The following is an 18,930-nucleotide window of genomic DNA, read 5'->3' as shown; positions in this document are numbered from 1 at the left end:
AAGGGAAACAGGAAGAGTAGAGAAGGAAAAGAAATAGACGGGCTACAGACCCAACTGAACATGTCATCAAGTTACACTCTCAAAGTCACACTGCTGCTTAATGCTTGAAGCACAGTTATAAGAAAAATAACTAAACTATAATGTAATCCTCTTAACACATTCTTTTTATAACCAAGAAATCCCCAAGGGCTAGTGGCACACGGTGGGAAACTCAGTGGATAATAGGCTCGCTCCTCTGCCCTTTCACTTAATTATCATACTTTTGACTGGTAGAGGGTTCGAACCCGTGATGTGTGCCTAAGCTACACATCACATATTGCACTCTTACCACCCCTGGTGCGCGCTTAACACATTATATACATACATAAAACTACAAGCACATCAAAATTATCTTATTTCGCCATTTGATGTACAAGGTTTTGTCTTGGTACAGGGAGAAGAACATTCCTAACCAAATATTATTTTGTGGACGTACCTTTTGTAACTTTTGCATCTACTTGATGCCAGTAATGATATTGATAGTACTTCGTCAAAAAATAAAAAGTGTTCAACCTCTTACAGATAGAACATGGAGTCAACTTAATATCTAACGACGAATTTACAACGGACCCATCTCACGTATCTTATTTACATGGAGAAAGAGAAATTTATGTAGAAACTCTGGCAATGCATGGATCAGGACTGAGAGCTTGTACAACTTCTATAACAATACCAAGTAAAAACAACAGCTCCTGAAATTTCAAGCTGCACATCTGGTCAAGCATAATCATGTTATAGAATGCTACCTCTTTTTCTCGACCTTTAGATCCTACTGAAAGTTTTAGGAACTAAAAAAGGTACTCGCTCCGGATCAAAAAGAGTGTCCACTTAGCCATTTATACACCCCTTAAGAAAATACTATCTCCTAGACAAAAATAGGTAATTTGAGTAAACTGTCCCTAATTAAATAGGTATTGGGATTTGATCACATATTACTTAATAGAGGAAAATTTGGAAAAATAAGATTGATTCTTTCTTAATTTGATAAGTGCACACTCTTTTTGACAAAAAAAAAAAGGCTAAGTAGACGCTCTTTTTGATCTGGAGAGAAGTTTTGTCCATCCAATTTCGTTATAAGTCCTAACTAAATAAAATTAACGTGTATTTTCTTCTAGCTTTATTCTTGTTGACCTATTGGCTTTTAGAGATTACACTCCCCAAAACGTTATATTAACTTAATGCACTTACGTTAATGATAGTCGTAGTATAATAAGTAAATAGACAAATAAACAAAAAAGAATGGTATATATTTAAAGCACACTTAAATTTAATGACAACATGGTATATATTTATATGGGTGAAAATAATTTTCACCCTCTTTAAAAATCAAACTCTCCCCTCAACTTTGAAAAATAGTCATTCTCCCCTCTTTATTCTAATTGACCTTTTTAAATTCCTATTTTAACCTTACATTATCAACTTGTCTTTTTTACTTTTTCTTCGGTAAAAACGTGATTTTCTCTCTCTTTAATCTACGAAACAAATTTCCTATAAAATAAATAAATATTACTTTCGATACGGAAAAAGAAAAGTGATAAATACTAGTTGAGTATATAACTTAATGCCGTTCTATAATGAAATAAATGAGAAGAACAAGAATTTCTTTTTATTAATAATAATCAAAACTCTGATATCTATTTATACAAGTAAAAATAACAGGTAATAATAACTTTATAAATGTCTTTCAATGCATGGAATACAAAATTAATTAATAAAAATAGAGGTATATTTTATAACAAATTCCTAAAATATTATCTATTTATATTAGAAGTGAATTTTAAATTATAATTTAAAAATATTCCGTTAATGATAATCAAAACTCGGTTATATATTGACAATAGAGAATAACAGAGAAGTGAAACTTAAACATATATATGTAAAAATAACAGGTAATATTTGAGTGTGTGTATATATTAACATTAGATTTTGTGATAAATTCATAAAAGGATTATTCTACTTATAACATGAATTTAAATAAAAATCTATAAATACCTAGGTTAAAAAAATAAATTTTACATAATATAAAAAGGTATTTCATAGATGCGGGATTGAAATGTCAAGGGTAAAATCGACATTGCATAGGATTAGGTGGGGGGGGGGGGGGGGGGGGGGAGAATGTCTATGTTCATGGTTGGGGGGGGGGGAGTTTGATTTTTAAGACAAAGTTGGGGGTGAAAATAATTTTCACCCATATTTAAATTTACGATTCGTAAGGAAACAATAATTTGGAAAAATCATTCTGAGGATTTTATGAGATATTAATTTTTTTTTTTTTAATCAAATGCATCGGATTTGAGAGTTGAAAACTTTCGGTACGAATGAGGGAATGGACTCAATATATATTACTCATGCATAAACTTTATGATAGAGAAACGAGTTAATTTTAGAAACTAAAATGTTACGACTTTAATGTTGTACTTTGACATTTTTGTCCTTAATATTTAAATAACTAGCTATAATTAATTTTGTAATTGCCTTTATAATCTGATACTATTTTATAACCAGTATATTCTGAAAGTTTCTACTCCTTAAGTTTTGGTTTTCAGTAATATTTGTGATTAACAAAGGCTAAATCTGTATATCTAATAAAACTAGACATAAACAAGGTGATGCAGCACCCCTCTACGGACACCATTGCTATTTATCTTTTATCTCCTTTTTTTTTTTTTTTGGCATTTTCCTCTTATTTGAGATTAAATAATAGCCATGTTCTACATTTAAATTCTTTAACACCATATTAATTAATTGTGTATAAGTTATTATATTAATTATTATTTATTGTATATATTAGTGGAGACTTGAATAGCCACCATCAGCTTTCAAGTACGTACTTCAATCGTGCCTTCTCCTTTCTTAATTCATTTTAATTACTCTTCATTAATTCCCCACTCCATTTTTTGTGAATTTATAATATATATTGAATGTGGTATTCATTTAAAAACTGAAATTTTTGTCCTTAATCTTCGTGTATATATAGGCAAATAAACTTCGAATCAAATTAGCTATGTGGATGAAAGCGACGTAGGTACTCACCATCATTGTGTGACTCATTTAGTTTTTTCTTCCTTTAGTGTTTGTGACTTGTAGCTCACTTTGTTGTAGAGTAATTTTCTTTTGTAGAGTAATTTTCTTTTCTACTTTTGATTTGCTTTTTTGTTGGTAAGCAATAGGGTTTCATAATATAAGTGATCCTTTTTGTACTCCAGTTATTCCCCAACAGGATCACTAGAGCGACCCAGAATCCATTGAGATTTTCACTTGGTCATTGTCACTTTCACTACACAAAATGTAAGTGCTTAATTGTCTTATTTTATTTGGTTTACAATCCCTTCTCTTGTAGGGAAAAAGAAGAAGCCCACAAGAAAATTTCCTTCTTCTTAATTATACCTCCTGACGTTGCGTTGATAGAATATACAATTAAGCTCATGATAATATTATTATTTTTTAGTTAGTTTCTTTAGTTTTCATTTCATGTTTTTTTTCCAAATATAAGAAAAATGTAGTAAAACAGAAGGGTTACTATCTAATAGATGAATCCAACTAACTGTATCCATGTATCAATGTATATTATATATTAGATATACTAGTGGCATTTAGTCCGCGCTAAGTCTGGGCCCAAACCTAAGATAAAAAGTTAAATTTGTAATTATATTTTATTTTTCCCCGCTCTTTGTGACATTAAGTTATAGAAAGCTTAGTTTGATAGTGTCAGCAAACTCTAGCACGGGCCTTAAACTAAGATTAAAAGTTAAATTTGTAATTCTTTCTTATTTTTTCCTGCTTTTTGTAATATTAAGTTATTGAAAAATTAGTTCGATATTTTCTGCAAACTCTTAAAAACTAAAGACTTCCCATATATTTAGGTTGCATAAAACTATTTAAGAATTGAACAAAATTTCATTTTTTGTCCTTACTTTAGACCTTTTTTTTTTTACCTTCAAAGAACTACGTGACATGAAGTCCTTAATTTCTAACATCATCTAGTATGAACTGCAACGTTTTCTTCCAAAAATAAGAAAAATAGTATGTTTTACGGAGACATCAATTATATATGCAATATTTATTTTTTCGTTGAGATTTTAATGAGGTTACTTATAAACAAAGATAATTTTCAAATAAATAAAACTAAAATCTTACATTTTACTAATATTTGTAGATGACAATTAATTAAATTATACAAAGTATATCTAAAAGATGAAGAAAATTAATTATTTTTCTTAATATAATTAGACTTTCCTTTTACTTTCTAAAAATCTACAGATGAGAAAATACATTTTTTCTTTTTGTTAGTTTAAATGGAATATTTTTTTTTACAATGTGTATTTTAATTATTTTCTTAAACACAAATGAAGAATCAATGCTTCATGGTTCATTTAATCGTGTTTCCCTATGCTAACAAACACTGCCTAACATTTTTTCACCTGCCCAAAAAAAAAAAAGATTCACAAAAAACATAAAAAGTTTACTCCCTTTTGTCACAAGTTATTTGACATGATTACTGCGTGGAAAACTAAAAAAATGTTAACTACATATTTTTTAAAGATGTTCTCAATATTTAAACTACTTCATCAAGTTCAGATTATAATTTCCTTTTATGTACTTTTAAGTGTCAATATATTTATGAATTTATACCAAAAATTGAACTGACTGACCTAGTAGTATGCCTTGCATTATTTTTGTAAGAAGAATGGAGTATAAAAACAACTTACATTGTTCTTTATGCATAGAAAATATTATTAAGTATGCGTACATCAAATTTTAAAAATAAAATATTATAATACACCAAATAGTATCCAAAAACATGTTTTAATTAAAGTAACTGCAAATGTGGTGTATTCTCTCATTCAAATTATGCATAGTGACGCGTTTCTTTTAATTGACTTCATGACAATTTACAATTTCTTAAGCGTTTTAAGAGGACTTTAAAAGTTTCTAAATTTATAAAAATTACGTGTGGTACCTCAAGTAATTAATAAATAAAGTAGGAGTAAAATAAATTATATATATATATATCACCTTAAAAAAAAGTTAGTCTATGGAGTTTTGTATTATTAATTTTTTTTAAAGTGCCTAGATATTTTTAAAACACCCTATAATAGATGAAATAATATAAGACAAATATAGATATAAATTTGAAAGAGGCAAACTTTTGTTGGCAACCCTTAGTTGTAATGTAACCAAGATTCTAACTAAAGACTACAAAAAAGTTACATTAGCCCTTATTATATATAGTAATGTAGAGATTTAAAAGTAAAAAAATTATGTGAAAAGATAATTTTCATCTTTTCCTTTATAAAGAAAGTCTTAACGATGAAAATAAGTTTCTCGAGTTCGAGCTCCCATGGGTACGGAGTCACCCTTGTTAGGGAGGGCTTTGCGCCTCAATGTGGGATTACACGCCAAGAATCCGGATTAGTCGGGTGCCAATGGGGTACCGAATACCGGATGGAGAACCAAAAAAAAAAAAAGTTTCTCAAAGCTCTACTTTTAATAAAAGTATTTATGTTTTTGATTCGTCGATATATAGAATTAAGTATTATACACACACACATCTTTTATGTTAACTAAATTTATAAAAAGATTGTTGCTAAGTATTTTTCATCGCGCGGCCTTTCACCAGTTGTGAATACGATTTTACATTTTGTGATATGACTTTATGTGCATTCAAAATATTTTTAAATCCTTGAAGATAGCATTTAATATAAAAATTATTTTATAACAAGAGAAAATTAGCTCACACTCAAAATATTCATTACAGAGCTTGGGCCGGTTTGGAAGTGACTGTGTAACCTTAGGGAGCGACCGGCTGTAACAATTTACATCCATGTTGGGCTCAAATCGCTTTTAAGGCAATGACTTGTCACAACCCGATTTTGTGACAATTTATTTGCTTTTTTTTTTTTTTTTTTTTAATATTCTGTCCAGTATCAATATTGTAAGTACTATTTTTCTAACAATTTGAAAGCAATTTTATACCTACACTATTAATCAGATGGCTATTTCTTGAACAAAAATCTTCCCGATTTATCAAAGCTTGAGCCTTTGAATGGGAACAATTTTAAATGCCGGTCTCAGAAGCTTCTGAGTTTTTTTGAACAATTAGAAGTTAATTATATGTCGTTTGACGAGCCACCTGTTGATGTTTCTATTAATACTACTGATGTATCACTCCATTTCCATCATATCGAAGAAATTGCACGGTTTTTCCTTCAAATGGGCTGGTCTTTAATTTTTGCCCTTCAAAATCAAATTTATACCTAACGAGGCGTATGTTCTTAGGGGCTCAGCGCATAATTTGTGAGATATTATGATGCGCAAATACTGTGCCTTTACTTTGAGGAGCAAAATATTAATATGGACCCGTTTGGCCATGAGAATTTTTCACTTTTTTTTTGGAAAATTATTTCACTTTATTTGGAAATCAACGTTTGGCCATGAAAATTCCAAATACAACTTAAAGTCATAATTGGAGTTTGAAAAACACATAAAAACTTATTTTCACCTTCTTTTTTTTTTTCATTTTCAATATATTCAAACAACCAAATATTCTTTGCAAAAAGAGATAAAAGGTCAAAAACACACCCCAATTATCATTTTTTTTTAATTTCATACCTAAACTATCAGTATCTAGTTTGCAAAACACACATGAATGAAATGTGTGAACTCACTCTCCAAAAGGCAAGTGAAGCTGAAATTTTCTCAAAAAAATTGTCCACATGGCATAAGTAATGCTATGGTGGCACCTACATGGAAATTAAAAAATAATATTTTTTTTATAAAAAAGGTATATTTTTTTTTAAAAAAAAATCTGGATTTAAAAAAAAAATTGTAAAAAAAATATAATTTTTTTTTAGAAAATCAGAAAAAAAATGATTTAAAAAATGGAAAAGTTGATTTTTTTTTTAAATGTGAAAATTAAATAATTAGTTACTTTTCTAATTTTTAAACTATTTTTTTTAATTTTCTATAATTTTTGATATTTTTTACAGAAATTATTATTTTTCAGTTTGTTTTTTTAAAACAAATAGTTTTTTTTTTTTTAATTTCCATGCAGGTGCCATTGTGATATTATTTATCCATGTGAACAACACTTGGCAACATTTTTATATAAAATGGAGAGTGTAGATCACATGCCATTCAAGAATAATTTGAGGTGTATTTTGCAAACTGGATAGTGATAGTTTAGGTAGTTTTCTCAACCTTCTGATAGTTTAGGTATGAAACTATAAAAAAAGAATAGTTAGGCTGTATTTTTAACTCTTATCTCTCTAGAAGTAGAAACACAACTCCATCTCCAACTCTTAATTATAAAATTTCAAATAAAGTGAAAAATATTTAGTTTTCGTGGCCAAACGCCTACTAAAGACCAGCGCAAAATAGGAACAAAAGTGCAAATGACCCAATCTTGGACGGAGCTTTCGCCAAAAATTGTTCACACCACACGAAAACGCGCAAAAGTCATATATACCTCTTGTTATATTTCTTGTTTTCTATTTACACACATACAATAAAGATGCATTTTTATAGAAAAATTTGAAGAGAAAACAGAGAAGGGGACTAATGGCTAGTAGTGGTACTTGTACATGTTCCTATAAACCCATAATTTGTACAAAATCAGATGTTGTTATTAATCCATTTTTATCACCAAAAAGAATACAATTAATCATCCATGGAGACATCAGATTAAAGCAAAAAACAAGAATTTGTGTTGTAAGAGCATCAACAGTTGATAGTTCATCCAACTTTGTTGAACGTATGGAGAAAGCTTGGTTAATTTCTAAGGTACTTTTATTTAATTTTTTTTACCCCATCTTTGCTATTTTTTTTTTCATTTCAGCTTTTCATTGAATTTTAGCTTTTCCAAATTCTTGAAGAAAATAAATACTGTTGTTAATAAATCAAATTAATTACTCCCTCCGTCCCAATTTAAGTGTTTTAGCTTGATTGGGCACAGTGTTTAAAAAACAAAAGGAAGACTTATGAATTCTTTTGGTATTAAATTAAAGATGTGTGTAGTAAAATCTTGTGGTCTTAAACTTGTCATGTTAGAATGTCGGAATTGGAAAACTTACTAAATATAGAAAGAGACACTCTATTTGGGACATACTGAAAAAGGAAAGTAAGACTTAAAATTGGGATGGAGGGAGTATATGAATTTTGTGTTATGGGTTTTGTTTTATGTGTTCCTGTTGTCAATCAATCAATTATGCATCCAAAGGTGTGTGTGGGAAATTAGGATTCAAGTCACAGTAGAGGCGAAAAAAGATAGGTGGTTTTTACCCATATATCTAAGCCTTGGTGGACGAGTTACTCTCAATTTGTGTTGGATGGGAGGTAGTAGGTACTTCGTAAATAAGAGGCGTACACAAGCTAGTACGGACACCAAGTTATAGAAAAAAATAAATAAATTAATCAATCAATAAATTATGCATTCAAAGGGGTCTCTAGCGACTAGCAGTCAGTGAAGCTGGAATTGACCATGGGGAATTAGGATTCAAATCCCAATAGAGGCAAAAAAAGTTATGTGATTTTCCTTCACTACTAAGCTTTGGTGGAAGAGTTACCCACTACTTGTGTTGGTGGGAGGTAGTAGGTAATTAGTAGAGGCGTGCACAAGCTGGGATTGACACCAAGTTGTAGAAAAAAAAATTAATCAATCAATTATTCTTTTAACCCCAAACTAGTTGAAGTTGGCCTTGTGAATCTTCTATATCCATTCGGTTCTGCCTATGTGAGCTTTCTGTAGCTGGTTTCAAGTTAGGATAAAGGAGGAGGGTGACCAAGTCGACGAATGGTACAAGTAATCATAATATCATGAACCCTCTAAGGTGATTTATTTTGAAATATCTTAGCCTGGTTGGACAGAGTTACTAACTAGTTGTGTTGGTGGGAGGTAGTAGGTAACTCGTGGATTAGTAGAGGTGGGCACAAGCTGGTATGGACACCAAGTTGTAGAAAAAATTATTCAATCAACTATTATTATAACCCTAAACTAGTTGAAGTTGGCCTTGTGAATCCTCTATGTCCATTCAGTTAGCCTATGTGAGCTTTCTGTAGCCTGTTTCAAGTTGGGATAAAGGAGGAGGGTGACCTTGTTAACTAATAGTATAGATAATCCTAATATCATGGGCCCTCTGAGTATTGTGTTCATCGCTTGCGCTCCCTTATACCATCTTGTATTTTTAGTCATGCCCGTTAGTTCATCTTGAAGTCTGGTTTCTTTTCAGTTAAGCTTGGGGAGATTAAGTTTTGATCTTAAAGATAAAGGAAAATGAATTATGGAAGCAATGATCTTTTGTGATAATTGAGTTGTTCTTGGCTAAATAATCAGTGTTATGCAGAAATGTTAACCCAGGATATGAGTTGTTAATGAGGTACAAGATTCCTAATTGCTTGTTGTAGCGTCGTAAATCCCAGCTTGATGATTCCCCTCTTTTTAGGAACATACCTTGGTGTCTGTTTTCACTTTGATGGTGATGATTGATATAGGTTACTTTGTATTGGCCTTTGACCAGTAGGACTTAACATTGTGAATACTGTAAAAGAGAGCTGAGGTAGTACCTATATGCGGCTATGATGCTGAAGTGAGCAAAGGATATGTGCATGTATGCTTCAGATACTTTATCTTAAATCTAGAACTAGAGAGCTATATATAAAAAAGAAGAAAAAATGATGACGAAGATGTCAAGTGCTAAAATGTACACGAATTCGGCACTGTATCATAATTATTACTATAATTCTTATGTCAGAAGTAAGATTTTCATATTAACGGTAACCAAGGCGGTGCAGAAGTACCTGCACTTGTAAAAACGGTAAGATATAAGAGAAGCAGAACGCAAAACAACCACAATGTAATCTCAGGACCAACCTGCAAAAAGAAAGGCAGCAGGAAGAGGCCCAATAACTTCATGCTGCGGAGTGCTATATACAGATGAGTGTACCTCTGAAATATATATAGTGCCGTTTATGTTATAGCTGAGTCAGTGAGGTGAAAAGTCAAATGAATACCCCCTGTATATTTTTTTTTACCTCTCACTGGTACATGCTGTACTCATGCGAACAGATGAAGTTTATATTGTATAAGTAATACATGTGCATACACCTACCAATTCAACGAAAAATTCAAGATATTTCGTGAGAAAACTTGTCAACAACAACAACAACATACCCAGTATAATCCCACCATGTGAGAAAACTTGTCAACAGCAACAACATACCCAGTATAATCCCACCATGTGAGAAAACTTGTCGGCTGAACCAAATTCTTGGAGAAAAAAGAATTTTCTTCTTGATCCCGCTTACCAGATTTCTCGTTTGTTAATTTCCAGTCTTGGTGGGAGGGAGATAAGAATATCTCGCGTTAACAATGAATCAAATGAATGAAAGTGAAAAAAATCGAATTTCAAACAGAAGAGGTGTGATGATGCACTTCCTGGGACAGCCTCCGAAGTAGAACTCTCTTTCAAATAATAGTGAAAAAACATGGCATATATTACCTTACTTCCAAAAGTACCACCTTTGCCATAAGGAGAGGAGTGTGACTTCTTCCAGAAAGAGGAGTGCAACCTCGTTCAGAACCTCTTTCAGAAGCCGTGATTATTCCAAAGCGGTGTAGCCTTTCTTGAAAGGAACACCAATAATAGCATGATGTCAATCACATAAGAAGAAAAGGAAATCCTCTTCCAGTATCTATATTGTCAATAACTAAGGAGACTTAATCACATCAAGAGAATACAGGGCGCGCCAAAGTGGTGCTTGGCCTCGTGTATTTAGCGTTTGGAAGCACATCAGAGATCATTGGGTTGCTTTCTTTACTATGAATAAGTTGAAGGTGGGAAATGGAAGAAGATTTTACTTTGCTGTGATACATGAATTCCCAATACACCGATAAAAGATCAATTTCCATATCTTACAAATTTCGCTGAGACGCTAATACTACCATTGAGGAGTGTTGGAATGAATTTTGGTGGAATATTAGATTTAGAAGAGATTATAATGATCGGGAGATTTAGAAGGTTTCCTAACAGTTTGGCACAGTTGGATGCCATGGGGAGTTAACTGGGGACTTAGATACATTAGTTTGGCCTGCTAGCAGAAAAGCTTATCTCTCTGTTAACACATGCTACAAAAGCTTGGTAGCTTCTTCAATCAACTGGGAAGAGTAGCCATGGAGAAGGATTTGGAAAATCAGGTTCCATATAAGGTAGCCTGTTGCTTTTGGGAGGCTGCCTAAAGGTGGTGTCATTTCCCCAGTGTATGTACTACTCTGCTTCCTTCCACCAACACAGTACGGGGTAACTCTGCCCACCAAGGCTTAGGTAGATAGGAAAAAAATCACCTAATATTTTTGTCTGATTTAGACCCTGTTCTCTAAGGCTTGCACCCACTTCATTGATTACTAGGCCCACACATTTAGTTGCTCTCCATGATGCTGTTTTGATACATCAGATCTGATGAAGAGGGTATAAAATTATGTAGGCGGTGTCAGATGGGCGTGGAGAAATGGACACCTTTACATGTAGTGTCCAGTGGCTGTATCTTATTCTCAACATTTTTGGATTGTTTGTATGTAATGCTTGTTTCTGTTAAAGTTATCTTTAGCTGCCGGCAATTAAGTGGTTTGAGAGAGGTCAAAAGATATACAGATCCAGCTTGTGTGGAGACTCATAAGTGATATGGAAGGAAAGAAATGAGATTTGTTCTGAAGTGAAAGCTCTATCTTTACCGTGTTTGTAATATAAGCTTATACATATTTTAGCTTCTTGGTATAAATTGAAATGCATGTGATTTAAATACCCTGATAAACCTTATAAACTCTCTTCAAGACTAGCCTGGTTTTGCACATATTTGGCATATGACAGCACTTCTTACTGTGGGCTTCATAGTGAATAAAATTCTTCAACTTTCAAAAAATAATGACGGAAAAACTTTTGCTTTTATTTTATTTTTTGATTGGTGAGGAACTTTTGATTTATTAATACATGTCTCTTCTCCCAGTTAACTAGGTGTAGACTATCTGTCCTATTTGAAGGAACAGGGGATATTGCATGTTTGAGTAGCTTAACTGGCCTACTAGAACACTTAACATTTGCTTGTCAAGGACAATTTAGCTTTGATAGGTCATGAAGAGGATCTTTGGATCAAATGACCCAGAGTCTAACTTGAAACAAGATATATGGGTCAACAATCCACTCATAGAACTCCATTTGTGAGAGAGGAGCTTGAAACAGATTAAATACACCAAACAAAAATGGAAGGAAAAAGAAAAGAACAAAGAAAAGTCAAAATGAGATTACCATTTTGTGGAAGAAAACCTGAATACTACTTCTTGATTACCATTTAATGGAAGAAAACCTGAAGACTAGTTCCTAAGTCTTTGGAGCTGACATGATTTAGGAATTGGGAGCAGGGCAGGAGTTACAGAGGAGTTCCCCTTCATACCCAACGAGAGCACAATTGGCTAGTGCAAAAAAGCAGGACAATGGGAGTCGGTGTTTGCGTGAGGGATAATGATGTTTCCTACGTCCGACAGTTGCTACTTTGTGGGAATCCAGGAGGCATAAGTCAAAGTTCAAAGGCATGATAGCATACCTAATTTCTTACCTATGGATCATGTAAGAAATTATACTATTTAGGTTTCTTTTTCTCTCTCCCTCTGTTGTTAATTACCTTTAGTTCTCAGCTTTGTTGCACACATGTACAAACCCTGCATGGACCCACCTGTGCTCATTACAAGTATCCATGACTTTAACTTAGATTTGTCAAGCTAGGTAAACGGTATGTAGATTTATGCATAATTGGAGGTTAGGTAATCTAGGAAAAGCTTCTAGTTGAAAAGCGGGTGTATTTATGGGTTGAGAGAGTTCGTTGTGGTCAAACATGTTTTAAAATGCTGGCCTACTTGTGAGCACTTTAGAGTGTGGATAAGAGCATTTATCAAGTTGATTTGCTGGTATTTTAGAAGTGCTATGAGATGGTATATCCTAGAAGAGGGCATTTGATGTCTTTTTGTATATGAAAAGTTTATCTAATTATGGGGCTTTTCAAGTCGCAAATTGGCTGGTTAGGTTAACTACTTTTGTAGAGCAAAACTTTAAAAAGTTCAGTCCTACTCATGCAGCCAGAACCACACCTGTAACCCAAGTCAATTTGCAAGGTTTTTCTAATCTACCGGTGAGATACACACGAGATACATGCAGGTTGAATGGTTTATTGATAATTGATAAATGGAAAAACCCCAGAATGGAAGATGTATACAGAAAATAGAAAATCCTACAAAAACATAACTTGTACCTAGAGTATCCAATCATCCACACTGAATGGAACTTTTTGTGTTCTCCAAAACGTAAGAAGAATAATACCTACTCGAATATCATTCTTTTCTACTTTGTACAGATCTGAGTGCAATGTTAAAGCTTCTTGTATTTGTAACAAGACTTTCCTTCATATTGATGTTGCGTCTATTCTTTTTCCCTCTTCCCTGATGTATGCAGCAACCTAGGCCAATTATATGCTCTACTTGTGACTCAAATGGCCATGTGGAATGCAAGTGGTGCGGTGGTACTGGTTTCTTTATACTTGGCGACAATATGCTCTGTCAAGTGCCCTCTCGAAACACAAGCTGTGTCATCTGCACTGGAAAGGTAACTGCCCTGACCCTATGATATTCTAAGTTGAAGGTATTCCAAATTTCCTCTTAAGATTGCTTGTGTTCCGATAGATTGAGTAGTATATGTGTTAGACTAGATGCAATTTAAGAGAGTTAATCCTCTGCTATTTTAGGGTTCTGTATGCTGCACTGATTGTAAAGGAACAGGTCATCGTGCAAAGTGGTTGGGAGAGCCTCCTATTCCCAAGCCTCCTATTACTGAAGAGTAACTTCTCAAATGAATTCTTGAATTGTTAATCAACTTCTTGATCCTTGGACAGGATTGATGTTCAGAATGCTGCTGAATGCATCTCGATGCTTGTATTCAATGTTGAAAATAATATTTCTTTCTCAGTTGTACAATTGTTACATTAGTTTCAACATACCATTTGTGTAAGCACATTTCTTTTTCCCTTTTGGTTCTCTTTTGGGCCTGATAGAAGCTTATGAAAGTGATAAAGGATGTATAGCATTATTTCCCGGGAAGCTCATAAACATATGCATCTCGTATTAGAAGTTAATGATTTTACAGTTAGATTTAAGGTAATGTAGAATTTGTAGAATTCCTGTCTTAATTTTAGTTGCCTTTTATCAGCAAAAAATAAGAGGGTAACGCAGAATGTTTTCCCTACGAATATGTGTAGGGAGAATTATTTAGATGTACCTTTTTTCTTCATAGTACTTTCAACTGTCTGTCACTTTTTTTTTTTTTTTGTTTAAGGGTGAAGTAAACTTTAAACAAGGTTTTTCTAGAGCAACCTTTTGACTTTCATGTGTAGTCAATTGGTCCCTAAGAGAAGTGTTTATTCTTCAAGATTTTACTAAGAGAAATTTACACCGCTAGTCACACTTTAAGAGTTATAAACATAATTAGCATAACTCTTAAAGTTAAACAAAAATAGCAACTTTTATAACTTTTGGGTACACTCACTCACGGTCATTTACTCCACCAAATGAGGGAAAATTAGTAAATTCGTTCCATTGAATTAGAAATCCACATCCATAATTATTCTTTTAATATTTTATCTTAATTCTATTTTTCAATTAATTTTCTCGTTCTTCTTTAATCAATACACCCTAATATCTCAATTTTCTCTTCCTTTTTTTTTTTTTGGTTGTTGCCCAACTGCATGCTACGACCTAGGCATTAGATTGAATCGTAGTTTTCAGATTGAGCAAAACATAAAATTATCTATTTCCTTTATCATTATTTCAGATTGGTTATATATGTTATACCATGTACTATATTTTTATTATATCGTATATATTTTTGTGAAAATACCATGTATATTTATGGTATAAATATATTTTTGTGAAAATACTATGTTTATCTATGGGATAAATATGCTACATGAAAAATATGTTTCAGTTGAAAAAATATCATGTATATCTATGGTATAAATACTTTTTTTTTTGTTTGTGAAAATACCATGTATATTTATGGTATAAATATATATTTTACAAAAATACCAAGTATATTTCACTAGTGTTTGTTATGTATAAATATATATGTTTACGAGTATAATTAGATATGTACACAAATGCTGGTAGGATTTATTTTTTTCTGCAAAATATACCTTAGAAAAGGAAAGAACCAAAAAAATTTGAATGATTTTTTCAAATATGGAAGATAAATACTCTGTCCAAAAATATAGGAGGAATTTCGTATTGATCCTCATTCAACTTAATTCTAGGGATTTTTTTGGGAAGTTGCTATTATTTAATTGCTATGAAAAGAAAACTAACTAATGTTGCTACGATCTTGGAATTATTTTTTAACTATTGCCTAGTTATGTTTTTTTCCCATTAATTTTTCAGAATGTCTTGGCTAGTAGAGTTGGCCAGAACTGAGGCTTTTGTCGGGGGAGTAGTTTGGGCTGATTACGCAAATATCCCTTTTAGGTCACTATTTAGATTTTGTTCTATTTCTAAAAGTTTATAGCCTTTGGAAAGTTGTCCTTCCGTACGACGTTAGACTTGAGCATAATGTTTGATCATATATTACTCGACCTTACAGACAACATTAGACCGTCGTCTAACGTGTGTAATTTCCAGTTCCTTTCTCTCGTTTTCATTCCCTCGATATGGCCAGGTGTGAAGACTTCACGATCTAAGGAATTCCCTAAAATCGGGGACTCTCAAGCGCACGAGTTTTCTACAAATAAAAATAGAAAATGGAAGGCTTGTTATTAAACAATATAACATGACTTATATACTCGTGTCAACCAAGGTATATGTGGATCTATTCAAATCTGTGATGAAGTAATAACTACAACATTTTAGACGGTGGTTTGACGTTTTTTCATAGGATTTCGAAGTATTTGATGGCATATCGTCTTCATGTTTATTGTTTTCATCCATAAGCTCTCCTCTCGGCTATATTCAAATTAAACAGGAATTAGTAGACCGCCATTCACGACTTTTCCATATTAAACGCAAAACAATATTCGTTAGAATTCTATCCATAAGAATTTACTCATGAAAAGGATGTTTTCATCTACCTTGCAGCCAAACCTGCACCAAGATTAATACCATCTTTTAATGATTAAATGCACTTGGCTCATTTGTTTATTTTTTTGGATAACTGAGAAATCTTCTAAGGCCAATTGACTCATAGTTGGGAATTTGGTTGATATAATGAGCTTGTCTTTCTATCATTATTTAATTAAATAAATACTATGTTTTTGGTCCATGACAAGGTTCAAATTTGTAATGTACGCTTAATTTACACATCACACGTTGCTCTTATTATTCAGCTGAAACTTTGGAGCTATTATTTTATTTATATTGAAAAAAGTCTGACTTTTCTTTTCTGTAGTTTAAGGTGCAACAAATATTGAGTCACGTCCAACCTTCTACTATCTTAATACTAGTGAATATGACCGCGCAAACATTATTGAAATGATCAATAGGCCGATCATGAATTCAAATTATATATAATTAGAAAACACTTATGAACAACATATAATCAAGATGATCGGGGAGCATTAAAATTCTACAACTAAAGGGCAGCCTGTGTACTAAGCTCCCGTTATGCGCGGGATCCGGGGTGGGGCCGGACCTCAAGGGTATAATCCTACATTTCTGCAAGAGGCTGTTTCCACGGCTCGACTCTTGACCTCCTGGTCACATGACAACAACTTTACCAGTTAGGACAAGGCTCCCCTTCTAAAATTCTACAACTCTACTTTAATAGGAGTAATTGAAAAACTGAGCATCTTTTTTTCTTTTGATAAGTGAAAAGCTTAACATAATTCTAACATATACATAAAATATTGACTTACAATTAGGAAAAGAACATATATTAAGAAAACATATTCCAAATATAAATTCTGTGAATTTCACGCATATGACGTAAAAAAAAAAAAATCAAAATAATGACCAGAAGAAAGGAGCATTGTGAAGGATAGATTTCTGAAACATTCAGCTACTTGAGGAAATTTGATTCGCCTTTTGCATGGTTGCATATTTTTATTTGTGGTTTATTTATAAGTGTACTGAGTACTGAAGACTATTCGGATTCTATTCCTCCATAACTAAGGAGTTTGAAAGGTTAAAAAACAGTACCTGTAATTCTTGGAAATTTTCCTTTCATTAATGTGGGTTGAATGAGAGAGTTAATTGAGCTTTATTACAAAGTTATACGTGGTCCGACTGTCGCAACAAAAAATTTATTTGACTATTTACTTAATGATTATCCAATTAAACTAATCAAATGATCTTTTCCTAATGTTCAGGTATTTAAAATAACAAAGAATAAACTCACATAAAAACATAAATATGGACAACAGTTCCAGCAATGATTGGACCATAACACCTAAATAGTGGAAGAGATTTGGTATAAAATGGAAAAATATTAATGTCCATCCTATGTGTTAGTAATATTTGTTTGACTCACATATATAAAGTATATGAGATTTGGTATTGTCGACGGGCACTTGAAGGAAGGATAGTCAAGGATCATTTTCTTTTCCGTTTTTTTGGTCATATAACCTTCGACTTCATGTACAATGTACACCATACTTATTCTCAAGAATCAATTGATATTAAGATTTTTTAGAATCAATCATGATATGTTTAGATCACTGGTGAGTATATAAATTGGAGATCTAAACTTACGTTGAGTCATCATATTTGACTCAGTTTTTAAAAATAGTTTATCAATTTCACCATATATAAGTGAGGACTTTACCACTTACACTTTCTAGCATTCAATTACCTATCAAAATTATGATAATAATATTCAAGAAAAGATAAATGAAAAAACACAAGTATTGAGAAAAGAGAATACATATATGTTCTTCTTTTTCTTCATACACCACTTACACATCCCACTTACACATGTAAACATTATGTAATTTTTGAATCACGTTATGTATTCTTAAGAGTAGAAAGAGTAGAAACACACTCTCCACACCGCATGCATATTACAATAAAGTTTATGTAATCTTGTCGAATATATGATCGAACAATATTTGTACCTTTAGCTGAGCTCTTCAATCTCGACATTTGTGAAATACTCAAGTGCTGGATATGCATATCCAAGAATTAATAAGTAAGTTCACAAAATAAATTTGTCATCTAAGTGAAAAATGATAAGAATGAAGGAATGAATAGTTGATGGTTTGCAACTTTTTTTTTTAGACATGAAGTATGAGAAAAGTGCAAAAGAATGATGAGCTAGATAAATAAAAGCAATGGCTCATGAACGATCAAGCAAAAAGATATTGCAGAACTAAAGATAACTTTTTTATAAAAATTACCAATTTAAAACTTTAGCAGTATATAAAATCTGAAACTTTTTACACATTAATTATATCAAAAGTGTACATGGTTAAAACTTATAGATGATGGTGGTTCAGCAGAACTTGCCATTTCACAATTGTATAGGCTAACAACACACAAATTTATCTACATCTAAGAGAGTCAAAGTCCAGAAAATCAAAAGTTTATATCCAAAGTACAGAATTCTCCACACAGGCTCTATGCACAAAAAGAACATCTCCAAAACCTTAATCAATCACTATACAAGAAATTCTTCTCAGACGACAAAAGTTTGACCAAAACTTTCCATAAGCTTTCTCATAACATTAACGATGAAGACCAAGAAAAGAAGCAAATTCCAAACTACAACTCAAATACCCCCAATTTCAGGTACAACCAAATCAACCCTTTAAACTCTATCAGATATTTACAATTTGACCCCATGTATAAGGCTTGTTTTTTATCACACATTTCAAAAG

The 18,930-nt window shown here is 32.3% G+C and overlaps 1 protein-coding gene across 1 annotated transcript; it reads left to right on the top strand.

Annotated features, from left to right (window-relative positions):
* Positions 1–7,429: 7,429 nt before the first annotated feature.
* Positions 7,430–14,385, top strand: LOC132045741 (uncharacterized). The gene is made up of 3 exons (XM_059436316.1): positions 7,430–7,821; positions 13,533–13,682; positions 13,822–14,385. Exons 1-3 carry the CDS (start codon positions 7,600–7,602, stop codon positions 13,915–13,917), a joined length of 468 nt encoding a protein of 155 aa, XP_059292299.1. The 5' UTR covers positions 7,430–7,599; the 3' UTR covers positions 13,918–14,385.
* Positions 14,386–18,930: the final 4,545 nt, after the last annotated feature.

The sequence above is a fragment of the Lycium ferocissimum genome, unplaced genomic scaffold (assembly GCF_029784015.1).
Source record: "Lycium ferocissimum isolate CSIRO_LF1 unplaced genomic scaffold, AGI_CSIRO_Lferr_CH_V1 ctg78, whole genome shotgun sequence".
Classification (NCBI taxonomy): Eukaryota; Viridiplantae; Streptophyta; class Magnoliopsida; order Solanales; family Solanaceae; genus Lycium; species Lycium ferocissimum.
The sequence above is the reverse complement of the archived record's forward strand: the minus strand, read 5'-3'. Positions and strand labels throughout refer to the sequence as shown.